Source organism: Falco biarmicus, chromosome 8 (assembly GCF_023638135.1).
Source record: "Falco biarmicus isolate bFalBia1 chromosome 8, bFalBia1.pri, whole genome shotgun sequence".
NCBI lineage: Eukaryota > Metazoa > Chordata > Aves > Falconiformes > Falconidae > Falco > Falco biarmicus.
Genome location: NC_079295.1, coordinates 42,642,310 through 42,662,810, shown reverse-complemented (window position 1 = coordinate 42,662,810; position 20,501 = coordinate 42,642,310). Strand labels below are relative to the sequence as shown.

General features: G+C 50.0%; 1 protein-coding gene across 11 annotated transcripts in view; it reads right to left on the bottom strand.

Annotated features, from left to right (window-relative positions):
• FMNL2 (formin like 2) overlaps positions 1-12,193 on the bottom strand; it is a 152,994-nt gene extending 140,801 nt beyond the window's left edge. For all 11 annotated transcript variants that reach the window (XM_056347945.1, XM_056347948.1, XM_056347944.1 and 8 more), the window contains exon 1: positions 11,911-12,193. In XM_056347945.1, the coding sequence (XP_056203920.1) occupies positions 11,911-12,027 (117 nt within the window). In that variant the 5' untranslated portion in view covers positions 12,028-12,193. The remainder of the gene's footprint in view (positions 1-11,910) is intronic.
• Between the last annotated feature and the right edge of the window lie 8,308 nt (positions 12,194-20,501).

Genomic DNA, 20,501 nt, shown 5'->3' with positions numbered 1-20,501 from the left:
TAAAAGGATTTACAAAAAAAACAACACACATCTTCCCACAGTGTTTTGTATACATCATTCATCTGCTCAGACATCTCTACATTAAAGAAGAAATTTGTCTTTTTTCTACCGATAGAAAACACAGAATTAATTTCCAAATCAAGATGATTCTTCAGACCCTCATGACCTTATTTCATCCTTGTTTTCTCCTGAAACAAGCTCCATCACAGCTTTGATACTGCCCTTACTTCTCCAAAAGAAAAGTCTTCTGGGTGGCACTGGTGCTGCAGAACTTCGCAGGGCGCGCTGAGCAGACTGCATGGCCAACCAGCTTTTTCAGACTGAAGCATCTGTGGATAAATACCACCTCTCCCACCATCATTGGGACTCACAGGCCAATTATCTTTGAAATACACCTTCTGGTCATCATAAAGAGATATTTCAATTGATGCACATGTGCATACACAAAGAGGGACAAAAGCCTCATCTCACCTCCAGAATACAATAGAAAATTAAAAACTAGAAGACAAGGTGAGAAGCAAACAAAACTATTAACTCTGTCCCAGCCCAAACCCATACAAATATAGATTTCTTAAATACATCAAGGAGAAAAGATGCCCTGAAACACCAGAAAATAAACTAAAATGCTGCTCTTCAGCTTCTGTGTAACTGAGCTAGACAAATGAAAGACTTTAAAGGAAAGCTGACATCGATCTGCAAAGGTGACTTCAAAGAGCCAAATGCCAGCTGCCAGGTCCCAGATCCCCACGCTAGCTGGAGAGACACAGCAGGCTTCCCAATGTGTCAAGCACATGTTCACAGGGGGAGGCAGTCAGCATTCCCATTTTCTTTTCCCAGGGGTTACAGCAAATGCTGGGATGTTGGGAGACTTTATTTCTAATCGCTATCCTATTGCTCAGTTTTGGGGGGCTCAGCAATTCAGGCTTCCTTTTCCAAAAGGCAATGAGTGTAACTCGCACGCCTCATCTTCCTCTGCAGCACTGCAAGGCTTGTGAAAGATTCATAGATAAAAAAATGGCAAAAAGTACAAAAGTTCTTGTTTTATTTACCAAAAAGAATACTGTACATTTGCCACACTTAGATATTCACTTACATGATCAAGGGAACAGGTATTTGTACTTGAAGCTTTGACATAGAGCGGAACTGCGTTTTCGCAGACACACTCCCTGTGCGCTGGGAGAGGATCGCTGAGAAGACATGACAACTCCTAGACTATTTTAAGAAACTGCAATTTTTAGAAAACAAGATTCACAACCATTCATCAGAGTTACCTAGTAAGCTAGATGCTATCACAAAAGGATTAGAATCATTACCAAACACTTCCTGGCTCAATACATGGTGCACTTTAATAATTATCACTAAGTCAAACTGACTTACTCAGTTTACCTGAAGAGTGTGGCTGGCCATCAAGCAGCACCTTATGGAAATGCAACAGAAAATGACCTACGCTAGGGGTGGCATGCCAAGCAACCCCACAGCCCTCATCACTGTGACTACACCGTGCAATGGTTTGCTTACCACCAGCTCCCCCAGGGTAAAACTCTGTATGCCGTATTTTGTTTTGAGGCAGGCATGCTACCGGGCATATGACGGTGGAACGCAGTTAGTTAGATTTGCAGTATTAGGCTTACTATGTCTGAGAGAAGAGACAAAAATAAACATTGACCTAACGTATCTGTGAGAGTGTACAGATAGACAGAGGCCCTCATAGACATATGCAACATCAAAGCTCCTATTTGACCATGCTTTAAGTTAAATATTTGTGATAGTTAATTTATTTGATCTTCTGTATTTGTAAGGCTGAGGAAGCCCTCTGAAGCACTCCCAAAGACACTAAATGATTGGAAACGTTTGTCAGAAAACTGTATAAATTCTGCCAAGTTATCTCCATTGCTTCACAGACCCTTTCGATAACGGTGCCACCTACCTCTGCCACAACAGCTGGCTTGCAAACTGCCGGAGGTAGACAAGTGTTATTCATTTGCCTCTCTGATGAGATGGAAAGCAGGACAAGAGGAGTCAGCAGAGGGACATGCCAGAGCATTAGATGGATGAACAACCAGAATTTCTGGATTGAACAATTTGCTGCTTCATTTTAATTACTGGCTTCTGAAAGACTCCAGAAACTTTGCCAATTTGTGCAACCCTCTATTCTTCGCTTTTGGCCTCAACGGTACAGTCATTTTGCAGACAAACAAGTAACAGATGTACAATCTATATTCACCCCAAGTCCTTTTATAGTAAAATGATTTCTGGCCAAATAATGTATATTTTAAAAAAAAAAAAAAAAAACCACACACCAAACCACAAAACAAAACACTAGTTCTTGTATTTTAAGATATCTCCCACAACACCCAAACACACACTAAAAAAACTAAGACGACTTCTTCAAATGTTCTGGGAGGCCTCAAGAATCTTCTGTCCGGGAGCAACTTCTGCCCTCAGCCAACATCCGCACAGGGGAGAGCGGCCAGAGCAGACCACAAACATCAGAGAAGGCAAGGGCAGCTCTGCAGGCTCCTGCCCCCATCACTAAGCACTTCTGCCCGCTGGACCAGGACACAACTTCTGGAAGGGCAGGAGCCACAGTTAACACTGTGCTCTCTGTGTTGTTCAGGCAACACAACGAGAGAAGTCGTATCTCTTAAGGATTTTCCCGAGGACCCTTCCGACACAGGAGTTTTCTCTGGGACACAGACCAGGCTGCAGAGGCTGCCACCACCCGAGCGGTCCCAGCACACCGCAGGACAGTTCCCAGGAAAATGGCCGCAGGGTGTCCATGGGGAGGTGTCCTCACTTGCCTCTCCAACACTTCAGTCGGGAAGCGGCTGGGCACGTTTCCAGCTCATGATCAAGTACACACAGTTGCTCTCAAGAGTTGCAATGCAGAGTCCTGGAGGTCCACGTATCGCACAGCACTCGTCTGAGGACCATTCATTTCCAATACAATACGTCTATTATGCTGCTCTATGAATATCCTCCCCAAATATATGTTTAACGCTGCCCAGTTACAGAAGACAAACACTTGTTTTGTTAGAGATCCCACGGTAAATTGAAAACCAACACATCAAATTTCTACAGTATGTTAGTTATAACAGAGTAGAGCAAGTTACAAATTATCCAAGCCTTTATGCAACAAAACACTTGTGAAAGGCAGCGCAACACTATTTTAGGAAGTCACAAAGCCCGGGACAAACTAAAGCTTATGTTTTCCAATAGATCCATATACCATGTTCTGCATCTTGAGTTATTAGAACTACAATGCAGATGATCAAGGTCAAAACAACCAGTGCAAGGGAAACAATATTTAGTTAAAACAGGGGTGCACATCACGCACCTTTGCCACCCACAGATCTGGGAGCCCTTTACAGAAGTAATTGGGAAGATGGCATTTCTCAGCAACGATGCTGCATGGGTAAAAGCACAGCCCTTCAGCATATAAAGTCCAAGCACTAAAAACCTGCTTGTTTTACTACGCTGACCCTTCAGAATTGAAATTAGCAGGATGTGATAAATGGGCAATTACTGCTTTTTAAGCAACAGCGGCTGAAAGTGCTTTTACCTGACTAGCAGGCTGCGGTCTTTGGTTGCAGTGATGCTGCAGCTCGTAACTGCTGGAGGCCCAGGCTAGATTTTATAATTTTTTTTAACATAATCACAAATCAAATGGAATGAGTTGGTGTCACTTATTTCCCATACCAAATTCCCAAATGGACACTTTCAAACAAACAAAGAAGAAAACAAACAATAATTCAGCTCAGTTTGTCTAAAATGCGGCTGCACACTGCTCGCTGCGGAAGTCTTCCAGCAGTTGGAACGGCTGCTTCACTGCTGCCTGGCAGCGCGTTTCAAACTGTTCCTCTCAGAACAGGCAACTTACGGTTTGCTCCTCAGCTAGTTTCAACTTCTAATATTCTAGATACCAAAGAAAATCATGTTTACCTCTCCCAGTTGTGAGATAACCCTGCTCAGCAGGACATGCTCCATCCACAAGCGCTCCCAGGGGACCAACCACCATCCTGCAAAGCCTGTCGGATACAGTCATGCCTCCTGCCCTCACGCACACCTCCCGAGGACACAGCACCCAGAAGGGACCAGGAAAAACAACCGCTTCTCTTGTGGTTTTCTTTATGGCTTCCTGCACTGGGAAGTATTTTGATTGTGATCATAATGTGCTTAATTCAAACTCAAGAAGCAGCCCAGATGCTTAAAAATAAGCTGGTGCCGAAGAGTGTTGATGCATTAGCATGTTTTGCATAATTCATTTCATCATGTTGTGGAGAGCTCTCCAGTTCCCGCTTCATGCAAGGTCATGATGGCAGCGTTTGCATGTGCTCCTCCATGGCTCCTTCCGAGCAGCCGGGCATCAGCCTTCCCTGCCCGACCGAATCAAGCTGAGAAGGAGGTCTGCAAGCCAGGCTGCAGGGCTGCTGCTGCTACTGCCAGCCCTGTTCCACCATCTCTCCTGGAAAGCCACCCTTGAAAACTACAAGCAGGACAAAGATCTTAGCATTTTTTAAACAATTCTAAATTTGCAGTTCCTGTTATCTAAGTACACTATGTGGTAGTACCCTGTTAGCACCTTGATTTAAAAGGAGCTCAAAAAGTTGACAACACCCTTTCACACGAAGCTTCGGACTTGTGACTAACCAGATGTGCTCGCCGACATCTGCCACACACATCCCCTCACACGCCAGAGCACACCAGCGAGCCATGGTGAAAACGGCACTAAGCTCCACTGAGGTCGTCACTCGAGTCCTGACAACAACTTGTGCAGCAGAATTTGCACCAAAACCCAGGACACCGATTTAACTTCCCCATGCTACAAGTCATCACTGGGCAGTGCTGATGTGGGACCATTTCATCTGGATGTCAGTGGCGATGGTGCCACTTGAGGACAAACCCTTCCCCAGGACCCTTCCCCGGCCACTTCACGCTCAGGAAGTTGCTGCCCAAAAGCAAGTGTCACACGCTGCAGGAAGACCAGTAGTTGGGTCAGCAAAGAAAAGCAAAAGCAAAACTGCAATGAATCACAGGGATTTTCCACTTCTAAAAATGAACAGTAGGCTGTATTCATTCTCACTTCTCTGTTACCAAGTTGGAAGAAGAACAGCTACAACACTGAAAAACGAGCAGAAATGCTGAAAGCTCAAGATTAAAAATTTATTTGGGGGTAAAGGCAGGAACTGGCACTAGGTTTGCCTTTGGTAACATCCCAGAGACCAAACAAAAGATCAGAAAGTGAATGTCAAAGCTTGGCTTGACTTTAGGATGTATTCCAAGCAACAAATAATGAGGGGAAAGCCCAGCTATTCCTGTAGGGTCTTTCACTCCCTTAGCTCAGAACTGACAGACCAAGATGACAGATTTAAAACACCTTTTCCAACAAACTAGGAAAAAAAAACATCTTGTGTTCAGCAGATGCCAGGCTCAAAATGACAACGAAAGACTGCCTGGGCCCTGTTAAAAAGAGAGGCGGTGCTGATCCACGACAAAACAGCAGACCAGTCCCTTTTGCAACTGTAAGGAGCACCCAGCACCCAAAACCCCACCTGAGACAAATACTCCCCTTCTGAAGTAGCCATACAAGCACAGAACATGGGTTGATAATTAGCATGCATACCTTGAGATAGCTGCTTTATTTCAAAAAAGATTTGGACTCTTTAAAAAGTTGCCTGAATAATTTACAATCTTTGTCAAATGATGCAAAAATACAATAAAAATAGCAAGTACCACCATGTACTTTCAAACAAACGCATGGGGGAAATCAAATGGTTTTGATTCCTTTCATGTTTCTGCTGAGTTTTGCTACTGGGGGGGTGTGTAAAAAAGAAAAGGTTTCTGTAGACTTTAGCACCTTTTCACACAGCACGAGAAGCTAAAGCAATTTTTTCTTTTTTCAATTCAAGATTAAAGGCAGACTCCAGTGGCTCTAAGTCATTCAATCATCAATAAAAAACAACTCAACAGCTAGTGTTTTATTTAAGATCACCTTGTAAACTTTGAATTCCATTTTGCACCTCTCTCAGATTCTTTCCCTAGCATCACCCACTACACCCAGTACCACAGAAAAGACCATCTAACACCTCGGGGCCAAGCTCTGCGTGACCTTGATTGTGAAGACAAAACCACACCTTTATCTTGCACACAAGGTTAAGGAAGTTGTTAAGAGATGCTTAATAAAGCTTCAGGGCACTGGAGGAAAGATGATGGTGCAGGTTAAGGGTAAGGGCAGGGGGTCTGCTAGCTCATGCTCGGCTGGAGGAACGTAGTGCCCACAGGAGCATCTCCCTGTGAGCCCAAGGGTCGCTGCAGACAAGCCAACAGTCTCAGGACACTGGCACAGCCATGGCAAGGACCTTACCCCACCAGGAGCTAACCCCACCAGCACTGCGCAGAGGCCCGGCCCCTCCCCAGAAGAAACATGGGACGTGGGCCACCATGTGCGGTGGCTGCGGGGTCCTCCCCGAGCCCAGCACTGCAGAGGAGCTGCGGGTGGGAAGCAGGGTCTGTACGGCAAAAAAACACTGCCCACACCTAAAGTGGAAAAAAACCGAAACAAAACAACGATCCTGCCAGGCTCATGGATGTGTACATTTCTCACCCCGCTGTGTTTTCCACCTTAAGAAGTTGATTGACCTGTTGTTATTCACCTTAGACAAAAGCAGGGAGTAATTTGGAAGGAAACATGACACGATGATGGGTTTATACAGCACACAGCACAAAGCAGATTAGGAAACCTCTCTGCCATCATTACCTTAACTGGGTTTGCACATTCAGGCTTTCACACCCACCCAAGGCGCCCGGCCGAGCACCCCCCGCAGCACCCCTTTCCCAGGACAGCCCCGCCGGGACAGGCAGAGGCGAGGCGCAGGTTCAGCCCCACTGGGGGCAAACAGCTAGCCCTGTCACCTGGGTCTTGTGACAAAAAGCCCACCACTTTCTCTCAGGCTATTCAGAGCTTATGAACAAGTGACACACACGGTTTGACAGAATGGGTTCATACCTCCATCATTATCGCCCAATAAATTAAGGGGATTATTTTGTATGGAAAAATGGTACACAGAAAAATACATGTACCTACATCAGCTTAGCCATTTTTTAAGTCTTCCAGGTTTGCAGGATCTGAAATTAATTTTAGGAACGTGACTAACTAGCTCCTAGCTAAATATCCACCACAGTACCCTTGTATTCCACTCACAAAAAAAAAAAAAAAAAAAAAATCAGTTTTACAAAAATACTCTTCTGTAACATCTAGATGGAAAAACTTACAAATGCCATCTACCGATGTACAAGGCAACTTGATGGATGTGTCACCACCAAGTACTACTTCACTCCATAAATTTAACCTGTCAGAAATATATATATTTAACAGCATGATTTATTAGATTGTTTCTTCAAGCAAAAGGTGTCATTGCTTGAATCATTTAAACAAGACCTCAAGGAAAGAGCCCAGTGGCAGAACCATGTCAGAGATGAGGCCTGAAGAACACACAGAAGGACTTTTCAGTATCTGAATTTTTGAAATCTCCTTTCCCTGAGGTGGTTCCTAAATCTAATCTAGTGTCTCTCAGCTTCCACAGTACTGCTTTCTATTTCCACAAAACCAACACAAGTCATGCCTATCGGGAGCACAGGGTCTCAACCGAAATTAGACCCAAGAGAGTTCTGTTAAATTTAGGAATTACAACCAGGACCCCAGTGCCCCACCAAAGTGAGGGAACAAATACTACCTCGCAGTTAACTCCTGCAACCACATCAAGCTCTTTAATCTGCAGACTCTAAACCATATATATTATAAAAAAATGCATAATATATTTGATAGATGACCAGGAAGAGGAATGGAAAACAGCTGGGAAACGTTAGAGAGTTTTCACACTGAGCTTTCAAATTCTTTAGCAATAGACACTAAAAGTCCCTTGACTGGTATGGAAAATGATGCTTGGACAAAATCCACTGTGAAGAAGGATATTCTATCGGAACGAAGAAGTTCCTGTTAGCAAAGCCTTGGGTTCATTCAACAGAAGCAGAGCTGATGCCCTGCCTCCAGGCAGGTACTACCACGTTAAACTGAGGATGGAGCACAGCAGGGCCAGGAGTGGGATGGCAGAAAGACCTCCTCCTTCCACACTCCCCTCACCCTTCAGACCCTTCCCTCCATCCTACAGGACCGGGCACAGAAGACTCCTTTGTAAAATGAAACACCACTTGGTGGGGGTAAGAGGATATTTCCTGTTAACCTCACCGCAGATTTGTAATCCAGCAGTCAAATTATGTCAATCACAGCTCATTAGGCAACAATTTACCCTGCCAACTCTGTCCTGGCTGCTTCCTACAAACCACGTGTCATTTGCAAACGTGCAACCCCGTTACCAGTTCAGAGAAAGACCACCCTGCTGCAGGCGCTGGACGCCTGGCTTTTACCACCACACCTCCAAACGCACAGCTCGCTGCACTGGATGGCGGTGCCATAATGTCTACAGACCCATTCGGGGCACTTGGTTTGTGACTGCACTTGCACACGCTGAACAATGGTTTCCTATGCAATAACATAGGGTTTGTTACCAGAATTCATAATTCACGCACACTTGTCCCATGTGTCCATACGATAAAGCCAGGGAAAAAATCCAACACAGCTGAGGAGGAAAAGTGAGCATGCTGGGGAAAGGACAACGGTGGGAGGTTCCTGCAGACAGGCAACCGAGCCGAGGGGCTGTGCCAGGGCTGGCAAGCTCCGAGTCAGCGCAAGAGCTGGAATCTACCTCTTGGTATATCCAGCACCCGCCACCAGCAAACTGGGAGCTCGGTGGCAGTAACACACCACCACCTCCCTGAACTTTACACTCTTGCATAAACTTGAAACCAAGGGAATTATTTCCCACGTCCTACCAAAAGGGGAGGACTCACATCAGTTTGAGAGGATGAAAAAAAAATGTTTAGCTTGCAGACAGAAACCTGGATCTCCCTTGGGTTATCCTCCACCTTTTTCTCCTCAAAGACTATCCCATCAAATATGATGCCTTCCTGAAACAAACAGACCCCAGCCCTCGCTAGCAGAGACGCATATGAATCTCAATACAACAAACAAGCCAGAGAAGCACATTTACTACAGCAATCCCAAAACCAGCACCAGAAGACACAGACCCACTAGGAAAATCCTCTCATGTTATTTGCCCAGCAGACCAAGAGGTGTGACACAGACAGACCCAGCATTGCTGTCCTTCACCTCAGTCAGGCACTGCCACAGGCAAGCTCAGCGCATCCTCAGTAATGCCAATGGCACAGTTACAGACTGGAGGAGCCTATTAGTTACACTGGAGAGCTTAACCAAAAAAGCATGACCTGGAGCACTTCCCATCATCTCCTGCAATTTATGCACCTCAGACCTCAAAGAGCGAGGCTAACCAAGGAGGCAGCAAGGTGACTCTATGTTTGGAGTGGACAAAGTACTTCACCAGAGACCTTCCTCAAGACTACATCTGCTAACAACCCAGCAAATGAGAGCTAGCACACATGCGCATCTCCTCCAGGCGCACCGCTGCTCATCCATCTCCTTGCTGAAGGGACCACAAAGATCTTGTGGAAGGTCAGGAGACTACATGTGAAGTGGAAAAAATAAAACAAGGCAATGTCATGGCACTTGTGGAAAAAAACGTGGGCAACCTGTGCTCTCCTCACGGACGTGCACTTGTTTTAGAGGGCTATGGCTCACTGTGCTGGTTCTGTACAAGGTGAGAAGAAAAAAATACTTTTGTGAGGCTGCACAGGAGGAACGTTTCCCACACAGCCCCACTCTTTACATACAGAAAGAGAAATGAACCGCTCGGCGTGATGACCGTATATCCCCACACACAGCTACAACTCAAGCAAGCTGCATGTTCATCAACACCAAAAACAGTCTTGGAAACTTCATTAGTGATATGAAGATTGCTGTTGTCAACAAAGCCCCTCGGGACCTCACCAGGGCTCTCAGACTGTGTGAGCAATGCTTGTGCCAGGCTAATTTCTTAAGACAGCATGCAAAGAAGGTGAGATTTAGTCCTTTAACCTTCAGCATCTCCTCCTTCATATGCCCATCTCCTGACTAATCCTCTCTCCCTACAGAAAACATTCCTCATCTTTTTTTTCCCCAGCCACCATTCCTTTCTCATTAATCCCTGCTGTTCTACTGCCTACCCCGTTCTGGGGTCTGACCAGTGGCACAGTCATCTTCCCCTCAGAGCCACAGAGAAAACAAAGTAATAACAGCCTAGGAGTTTATTCTGTCATAAACCGGCCAGATATTTCCTGGAAGCTGCAGCAAACACCAGCCATCCCCGGCTGGCTTGGAGAACAGGCTGAAGGCAATTTTGGGCTGTTCCGGGCCCCATCTTACAGCTCCTCCCAATGGGAGCGGACCATCCGGCACCCTCTCCTCCCTCCAGCAAAGCTACAGCACTCGTCCTCTGACCCTTAATTTAAGTCCGTCTTCTAAAAACTGATGCCACCTCCTCCTTTCAAGCACCTCAAGAAACTACAGGCACAGCCCTGTTATCTCCCATATTTACACTATACGCACCTAACTCGCTCTCCTTTCCCAAAGTGACATCCCTTCCCTGTACTGATCCAATCAATCAGTCCTAACACAAAACCACTGATTTTCTCCCACCGACCACGCGCACACATTAAGCCAGGCACCCTTCTGGTAGGTTAGGATGAATCACGACTCGATTCCGAGCCACGCGCTGCGTGCGGGGATATCTCCCAGCTGTAGAGAGACCACGGGTTTCCCCGACGAGAGCAATGTGCGATCGGGCTTTTTCCATTCTGCCTAATCATCGTAACATCGCACTTGTCATTTGGCTCGTCAGTGGGGGTTCCTGACTGAATAGGCTTATTCTTTTCTTAGACATGATAATCTAATTGGGTCTAACCAGAAATAATCCCCAACACACACCAGTTTGCGAATCCTCGCTCAGCACCAAGAGTATTTCAGATACTGGGGGGGCTGCGCTAGTATCCGATCGGGAATTACTCTGGCAGCAGCGGCTGGCCTCGCGGCTCTCACACGGCACGGCAGGCACCGCAGGCATGGCACGCACATGGGGCTCACGCCTGCTCCCCCCTGAGCCCCTGGTTTTCACATAAACGTTGCTCAGAAGTCAGAGGGAGCCGGAAGAACGGAGGGGTCGCGATGCCCGGCGCGCACTCCGCGGCCACCCGAGGGAAGCAGGCTGTCTGCCCCAGCGCTGCCCTTCCCTGGGAAGTCCTCCCGGGAAGGCGATCCCAAGCACGGAGCGCTCCTCAGGTGAGGGGACGGGAGCGAGACACCAACCGGAGCCCGGCCCCGGGCCCAGCCCAGCGCACCCGCCGGCCGGGGCCCGGGGGGCGCCGCCTCACAGCCGGCCGGGGGGCGCCAGCCCGGGCTCCTGGGAGCCGCCAGGCCGAGGCCGGGCCGCCGCAGGGCTCCCGCCGCCAGCTTCTCGCCACCGGCGGCTCCTCGCAGGTTCGCCCGCCAGGAGGGGCAGCCCCGCGGCGGGGGAGACCCGCCCGGGCTCGGGCGAAAGCGGCTCTTCGGGGGATCCCGAGACAAAGAGCCGCAGCCGGCGCACACGCCTGCCCGCGCTCCGCTCCCCGCGCTCCGCCGCCCCGTCCCGCCACCCCGGCCGGGCCGCGAGGTGCGGGCGGCACCGCCCCGCCGAGCCCACCTGTGCCGCCGGCCCGGCCCGGCCCCGCCGAGGGGGAGCGCGGCGGGGCAGCTCCCTCCCGCGCTCCCAACTTTTCCGCGGCCGCCGCCGCCCCGCACGCCCCCGGCCGGGCGCGGGGCCCCGCAGCTCCCCCGGCCCCTTGGCGCAGGCCGGCGGGCAGAACGCGGCGCCCCCTCCCCGGCGGCCCGACCCGCTCCCCACAGACAATGGGGCCGGCACTCACCAGGACGACGGCGAAGCGCTCCTCCAGCTCGCCGGGCTCGGGCATGGGCAGCTTGAGGGGCACGCTGTGTGCCCTGAACTCCGTCTGCTGCGAGTCCACGCTCCCCGCGTTGCCCATGGCGGCGGCGGCAGCGGCGGCGGCGGCCCCTCCGCGCTGCCTCCGCGCTCCGCGCCAGGCGGGCTCCGCGCCCCGCGGTCGCCCTCTAGCACCGACGGCGGAACGCCGCGCCGCCGCCCGTCATGGCTCGCCGCCCTCCCCCCGGGGCGGGCTCGCTCCGGCTCCAGCTCCAGCTCCGGCTCCGGCTGCGGCTCGGCGGCGGCTCCCCCGCATGCCGCCCCGCCGCCCGCACAAAGCCCCGCTCCGCCCCCGGCCCGAGGCGCGCTGGGACTCGTAGTCCCGCCGCCGCCCGGGGCAGGGAGGGCCGGGGCCGGTCGCCGACCCGCGGGGGCAGGGGCGACCCCCCTCGGCGTCCATTTTACCTCAGCGGGCGGCGCCGGCCCCCGCGGCCTGCCCCGGGCCCCCGCCTCCCCCCGCGGGAGCAGCCCGGCCCGGCGTGCGGTGGGGCGCAGGGCCCGGCGCTCCGGCCGCCTCGGGCGGTGGCCGCAGCCTGTCCGGGACCCTCCGCGGGTCGGGGCCCGGCGCCTTCGAGCCCGCGGGGGCGCCTCCGGCCCCGCTGAGAGGTCCGGGGGGCGTCGCCTGCCACCGGGCTGCACCCGCTGAGGTGGGGGCAGCGGGCCGATAAATGGCCGTGGGTGCGGGGTGACACCACCCGAACGGATCCACAGGCGAGGCCTTGCCGTAATCAGGGAGCATCCTTCTCCCGAGTGCCTCAAAGCTGCCTGCTCTTCAGGTGTTATTTTCCACTTTTGATCATTCCCTGCAAGTCTTCTCCAGCGCTGCCTTCCGGCATCGTGGTGGCCAAACCAGACCCTGGCCGTGCTTTCCCCTGGGCCACTGTGCAGGGACGGTGTTGGATACCCCAGCCCCAGCAGCGTGGTGCCTCGGCACCTCCTCCGGATCGTGGGCAATTCCCTCGGCTCCAGAAGGTATTGACCCATTTGGTGGCTGGGCTGTATTATGCTTACATCTCTTTTTATTCTGCAGCCCAAGAGCCCTGCTGATCCATATCCCACTGTCTTATTTTAACATTCGATTATCCTTCCAGGAAAGAAGGAGTTCCACTCAGCTATCACCTTTGCGACAACACTCCTGCTGCCATTTCTCCTCCTGGTCATCACTGCCTTCACTCCATCCTTGCTTTGGCACCCCAGCGCAGGGCTGTGCACACACCGCTCTGGGGCTCCATGTTGTGCCAGCTCACCATTACAGATAAAATTGCAAACATCGTTAAAGGCTTTCAGTGATTATCTGTGAAGTTCTGCCTTTTGCTGCCAGCTAGTTCAAGAAATTCAGTAAATCTCTTGAATCAAGCTACACGACGATTTGTTGATGCTGTTACCTGGCAGCCCACGGTAAATGTACCGGTGTGCCCTGCGATGGGACTTGGCCACATCCATACCTATCTGCTGGGATGTGGGAGTATTTCTGGCTTAGCCTGGTAGGACATGGTAACTGTCCACATGGAGATTAATTTGGGGGGGTGGGGAGCAATAGGCATTGTTGTTTAGAAAATGAGCATGTCTTAATTTACGTTATGTAGGATGAGAGTTGCGCTAGAGGCATGGCTTCCGAAGCTGCCACAAAAGCAATGCGTGGGGAGTCATGTGCTGTGACATACACAATCCTGCTGTCAAAACCCAGTGTCTAAGTGACAGTAAGCTTTTCTCTGTGTGTGCTCTAAACCCGCTACTAATTGAATGTTCTCATTCTAATCTTAAAAAGACATCATATATTCAGGACTGGGATGGTGAGCGACACGCCCTGTCCTGGCTTACACCCCCACACCAGAGCACCTTGCCCACAGAACATCAGCCAGTGCAGGACTTGGTCTGGGAGCCTGAGCAATGCTGAAAGTGAGGATTCTGCTCCATGGGCGCCGGGGAGGGTGTTACCCGAGAGGCAGGTCAGAATTTCGTACAACTGCCTCATTAAAAGCCTAAAATTTTTGCAGTATCCTTAACAAAGTTTTAAAACCTTAGACAGTTCTTTGGGTGTTAATAACAATGTTATTGTCGATAGTGAAAGGAATAGTAAGAGATACTTTGCCTGATGTCTTTTATCTAAGACTATCACAATTCTTTGAAAGATTAATTAGTTAATTAAGCTTCACAACACTGCTGTGAGATAAGAGAGCATTAGACTATCACAGATAACAGATGAGGGTCAGGGTACAGGATGCTGAAGACAGTCTCTGCCCAAGGATCCTTCACTCTCCCGGCAGCAGATTGCCAGCTGTGCTGGGTGCTGACCAGTCCCAGGCTCATGTCCCAGAGCAGGACCTCACAGACACCCCAGAGGGGTCCCAGGTGCCTGAAGCTGAGCACTGCAAATCAGAAATGAACCCTCAGCTCCCTTTCAAACCCAGCAGAAAACACGGTGCTTCAGCATCCCGGATACAGCAGTTGTGTGGTGTAGGAAAGTGTTACTTTTGCCTTATATTGCATACGGGAAAGTGAATATGACACAGTTTTGCACATAAGCCTGAGTGTTGCTGTTAATTACCTACAACAACAAACTTGTGCCAGTATCAGGAGTCCCAGTGTTTTCCCAGTCGATAACTCCCACCATGGAAGCACTCAAGAGCCTTAGTTTTCTGAATCAGGGGGAAATCATCTTAACATTTTTAAAATCCCTCTGGACAAAAGGAGACATTTGGGGACTGGGAGCCGCTGCTAGCCACGCATACCTGGGAAAGCTTAGGATAATTGCAGGGCAAACTGGATTCTTTGGCTTACATTTAGGCAAGAAGCCAAAGGCAGCTCTAAATCGTGCTATAAGTTTAAAACCAGACTTCCAAAATTTGTAATGAAACTAACCATCCATGCGTAGGGTGACTGTTTAACATCAATGCAGTAAGTGCAAAGCAAAGGAATTCTTTTAGGAGAACAAGACAATTTTTGAGTAATTTGTTGTAGTCTGTAACTGGGATGTCGACATTTGCAAATGTCAAAATCAGCGTGGCAGCATTGCTAAATAAAAAAGCTGCTTAGCTGGCTCACACTTAAATTAAAGAAATTACTCCAGGATAAAAATTAATAAACAAGACCTTCATTTTTACATGTGTTTATTTAAACTAAATAACCAGCTACACAATGCGTAATTTACGAAGCTGATCCCAGGCACCTGGGCGATTCACAATGGGTGATGCCACCAGGGAAGGCATTGTCTGCACCGGGGTTAATGGCCATGCCAGCCTGGCAAGGGCTCTGTGCCTGGTCATGTGTGGAATGTCACTGGAGAATGAGACACATACTTCCCAGCCCTCACTGAAGCTAAGTGGTACTGCCGTTTGTCACCAAAATCTCTACCTTAAAACAAAGCTGGAAGTTTGGGGCCGAGACTTTCTTAAATTCCCCCGAACCATTGTCTACTTAGCTATCCATGGAAGAAACTTGGAAGGGAAAGGAAGAGTGGTTTATGAAACCTCATTTCCCCCCAGTGCTCAGCATTTCCAGATAGACCCTGAGCTGACATTTCAGTGAAGTTCCAGGTGATCTGATAGAATGCTCTCAAAGCTGGCGGGTCAGCAGCAGGCTTTCATAACTAGCTAGACCCTAGCTCAGCAGTGGAAAGGTAGTATTCATTCATGATAAAGATGTAGCACAGCCATAAACTCCATTGTGAGAGCTGAGCAGCGTACACTTAAGAAGAGATTATTGATTGCAGCACATGAACAGCTGACCTTGACTAGAAGACTACAGAGGATTTTTTTCTGTAATAAATGAAAAAAAGAAAAAAAGAAAGGCTGCTTTCTGAGAACAGTCTTCTCAAAGAAAATCAGCTTCTGCAGGGATTTCCTGATGATGGGAAATAAAGACTTGATAGTCTTTATCCTCATGCACATCCACTCTTAAAGAAGAGGCAGTTTCACTTCGTTTCATCATGTTTTACCCAGTACAACGTATCTGCTATCTGCTCCAGTGCCTGTTAGTGTTTTATTTATAGCAATTTCCTACAAATACAAGAAACATGCCTTATCTAGCCTCAACAGATTGTGGATATAAGTTGCAAAATAATGGTCAGGCCTGTTGGCATTAGTGTTACTGTAAGTTATCTTAGAACAGCATGTATTTTGTTTGAGAATTAAATACAAATCTAAAAACCACCTGGAACCTGAAAAGTTTGCCATCATTCTGAAGGACCTTACCAATTGCCATATCGACATCTTTTCTGCAGCCACCTGTACATCAGCACATAAAGCCTTGTCAGCTTTGATCCTGCTTTCTACCACACAGGTGGGCATGGCCACCTGCCTCCTCTTGCTTTTCACGCCTGTGTCCACATCCTCATTGCACAATTGCTGTTTCTGCATCTTGTGCTGAGATCTGAGCTTGTGATAACAGATGGAAATGCTCAGTCCAGGTACATTGAGTTATTAGGTTCATATCTTATTAGCCCTCTGATTTTTCTCTGTCTGCTAGAAATTAAATTGTTAACTTGGAATCTGATTTACTTGCAGCAGTTATGCTCTGGTTTAACTGTGCTGATGTCCTCGGCCTTACTTCCAACACTTGTTTGTGCAGATCAGATGCAGCTTCATCAAAGCAAACTGTGAGGTCAACAGCAATGAGATCAGCCCCAGTTTCTGCTCAGGACCACTCCTCTACCAGCAGCAAGCACTAAATATCATGCCTGGATCTCCTGCCAGAGGGTGCATAGGGTTACGCCCGCTCAATCCAAGACCGATCGATCCTTTCAGTCTTGTTGCTCCTTTCTGAGGTGTGGGGATGCCTCCCAGCCCGTGGTACTGGACTGACGGGCCTGAGGCCAGGCTGTGTGCGAGCCCAGCACTGAGCATGCAATGGCACACAGCAACACGCAAGAGGGTTAAGTGCAACCCCGACAGTACCTACGTACGCTTTTTCTCAGCTTTGAGGAGAAGTAACACATGGAAATATTTAGCACAGCAGTTTTGCACCTTTCTTCTGACTTTTGAGTTGTTCCTTAAAATTATATAGGCTTAATTGGTAAGCGAGGGCCGTGTGTGCGAGGGCAGCGTGGCACCAGGAGCGCGGGTCAGGGCTCAGCAATGAGAGCGCTTGCTAGTCCGGGGAGTGTGATTTTCAGAGGAAGCTGAGCAGATATGTTTAGCAGAAAAGCTGCAGTAATGCCAAACAGCCCCGTTTCTGCCACTGCTGGTTTACTGACCTAGATTTCTAAGAGGTGAAGTAAGGCCCCCAAACTCATTTGCCGTTTCGGTGGGGCCCACAGCTGGTTTCTGTCCATAACTAGGCTGAGGGCAGAGCTGCGGAGTCATCCGTCCCACCTGGTAGACTCAAGGGTAGGGCTTGGACCACAGGTGTCAACTGATGGCTTCAGGCCTGATGCTGTCCTTAAGCACTCACACCTGGTCCTGGTCCCAGCTGCTGCCATCTGTTAAAACCAGTGGTCAGCCAGTGGCAGGGTGGTCTTTTGGGGGTTTTTTCTTCTTTCTTTCTTTTTCTTTCTTCCTTCTTCCCTCCTCCTTTTCCCTTTTCTCCCCTGTGTGAGGGAAGGGGCAAGCAGCCTGTGACCCCTTCCCTCTCCTGTGGAGGGAAGCCTCATAGGAAAAGCATGTGCAGGATCACAAGACAGCGATGAAGGGCTGATTTTTGCAGCAGCTCTTTCTTGAGTCCTGTCTCACAGCACCTTCCCCCTTTGCAAACACCCGGTGGCTGCAGAGGCTGAGAGCTGCATTTGAGGGTCTTGCACACGGACCCAGGTGCCCTCGGTGGTGAACCTTGGGGAAGGATGCGCACAGGACCCCCACCTTCCCCTGTCTATAGTCCGGCACAGAGCAGCAGCTCTCTGTCCCAGGTCAGCACTGGAATGGCTCCTGGAAAAACACCTCCAGCAAGCCCGGCTCCCTCAGCCTCCAAGCAAGCAGCCCAGGAGGGTGCTGCAGGCCACTCTGCTCCCCCGGCTGGATCATGACCCCGGGGCAGTGCAGGAGCCTGATCATTTTTAAAGGTGAGGCCATGCTGTTTCAGCAAAACTGGGATTGTTCTTCTCAGCTGAGTGCAAACCTGCCTGGCTCTATGAACAAACCTGCTGAGGACCCAGTCCAATTTATTTTCAGCAAAGCTCAGATGATTCTTCTTCTCTGGACAGCTAGTCTGGATGATTTGCTACTGTTTGGAGAAAAAATCGGTTACAGAAAATGGCATGAGCATTTGTTCTGTGGGATGGAGTACAGAGTGTGTCTGCTTTTAAAACACATCCCCAAGAGAGGCACTTGCAAACACAGGGTGCTTGCTCATCTGTTACACTTCTTCAAGAAATTAATGCAATTTAAGGCTGAATTTTCCTGCGCACTGAAAACCATGTATCTGTGTACATCAGAGAAGGTCCCAGGATGTGCTGTGACTGGGAGATGCTCAGACAGCACCCATGAGGTTTGCTGCTGGGCTGGGCTGCCTGATGGAGGGGGTGAGCTGTTGAGGGGGGGCCTGGATGCTGGCCGGGGGCTCACAGCCTGCAAACCCACTCACATTAAAGCCCATGGCAAGCCAACCCAGCTGAGTTAAGGAGACAGGGGGTCTGCCGAGCACGAGGAGCCCAGCTGGCACACAACCCACACACCCTGCCTCCTCCATCTCCTCGCCCCCCACCTCCTCCCAACATGCTGTAAATAATGAGTGTCGCACTTTAAAGCGGGGTGCGAAGGCTGGGGTGCAGACTCCCCCAGGCAGAGCACGGGCCCGCGAAGGCGTGCACCCAGGGCTGGGGGGCTCCCGGCATGCCTCGGCGCCCCGGCCAGCATCGGGAGCCCCCACTTGCAGCACGTGCCCACCCAGGCCGGGCTGGGGGAAGAGCCTGTGATGGTGATGCTCCGGAGCAAGGCGAGGGATCTCAGCGTTCGGTCTGATGCCATCTCGCTCACGAGAAAATGTAAGACAAGTGTTATTTTCTGGGATGATGCACCCTGGCCGGGAGCTCATTCATGATTTATTGGCAGGAAGGCAAGCAGACAAAACACAACTTCTGAATTCCCAGAAAGGCAAAGATTTGTAAATACTAATGAAACTGAGATAATGGAGCAGAAAATAATGGGAGGGAATGAGTCAATATTTAATAAAGCTTATATCTGAGTGTAAAGCAGCACTTTCCGAACTCGGAGGCAGAGGCCAGACTCGATGTGTATGTGTGCCTGTCTCAGCTTTAAACTGGCTGTCAAAACCATAGCTAGGACAGGAGGATCAGAATAATTTTTTAAGACGGGGGCATTTTCTAACATTCGTGGACTGTCGTTATTAACTGCAAAAAGATTTGTCTCTCTCTTTTTCTTTCCCCCCCCTGCCCCGGAGCAGTTATCGGTGTGTGGAACAGTGGGGCTGTAGCTCAGTCGGTTCCTCAGCCCTCAGCTGGCTCGTCGCTCCCAACGACAGCCATAGGACAATGCCGGCCATTGTACCCGCGCAGGAGAAAACCTCGGTGTGCTGCCATGCAGGCTTTGGACACAAATGCTGCACAAGTTTCCTTTGTTTTTCCACCAAAAGCTCTTGACAAAGAACTCCTGAGGGTGGTTAGGCAAGAGGAATAAAATTAATTTAATTTTTTCAGCTGATAGAAGCTGTTTAGAGGCCTTAAATGGGTTTCAGAACTCATGAGAAAAATACGGATTTCAATTTACAGGACTGATTAATAACATTTGTCTTCCAGCAAGGCAGGGGGAGGGGGAGGATTTGCAAGAGCTGGAGTTGTGCAGTCACTGGAAACACCTTTTCCAGACCTTGTGTTTTAAAGCACATTTTCTAACCTCACCAGCTCTCTCTTCATCGACGTCTCCCTGCAGCTGAAGCTCCCAGCAGCACTGAGCTGCCCTCGCCAGCCCCCACCTCAGCTCCCTCCTCCCCATGTAGTCGGGGCACCCGGGGGGCTCCACGGACACAAGGGCAATGTCGTCCGAGCGGCACCGTGACCCTCTTTTTGCTTTGGTTTTAAATTTAGGGATCCTTCTGCGTTCCCCAAGTGAAAGAGGTGCCTGCCTCCGTGTCCGCAGTCCCCGACAGCTGGAGGACAGTGTGGGGGGTGAGCTCTGGTTTCCGCTGCTCGCTCTAACCAGGCCACCACGTGGAGATGGGGTACGGGGGGTCTGAATGTAGCTGTGTCCTGTGAGGTCCCACCTGGTCCCACAGTGCGTGGAGGGTCATTAGGAGGATAACTGGCATCAGAGGCTTCACAGGTCTGATTTGCACTAAACTGGCGTGACTGTCTTTGCCTCTAAGGGCCTGTTTGTACCGTGGATACTGGTTTGAGATTGATCAGCCTCAGCTGATAGTTCTTCGGGGGAGCAACAAGCACTGCCAGGCGAGCTCAGGTACACAGATGTGGAGTTGCTCAGCTGCCCGGTGAGCTTGCTGGGAGCTGGACACTTGGACACGTTCTTGCTTGGCTCCTGACCCGTGGCTGGCAGGCAGGCAGGGGCACGACAGACTGGGATGTGGGCAGGTCCGTTTCCCTCCAGGTCCCACAGTGCCAGGTTTTGTTCC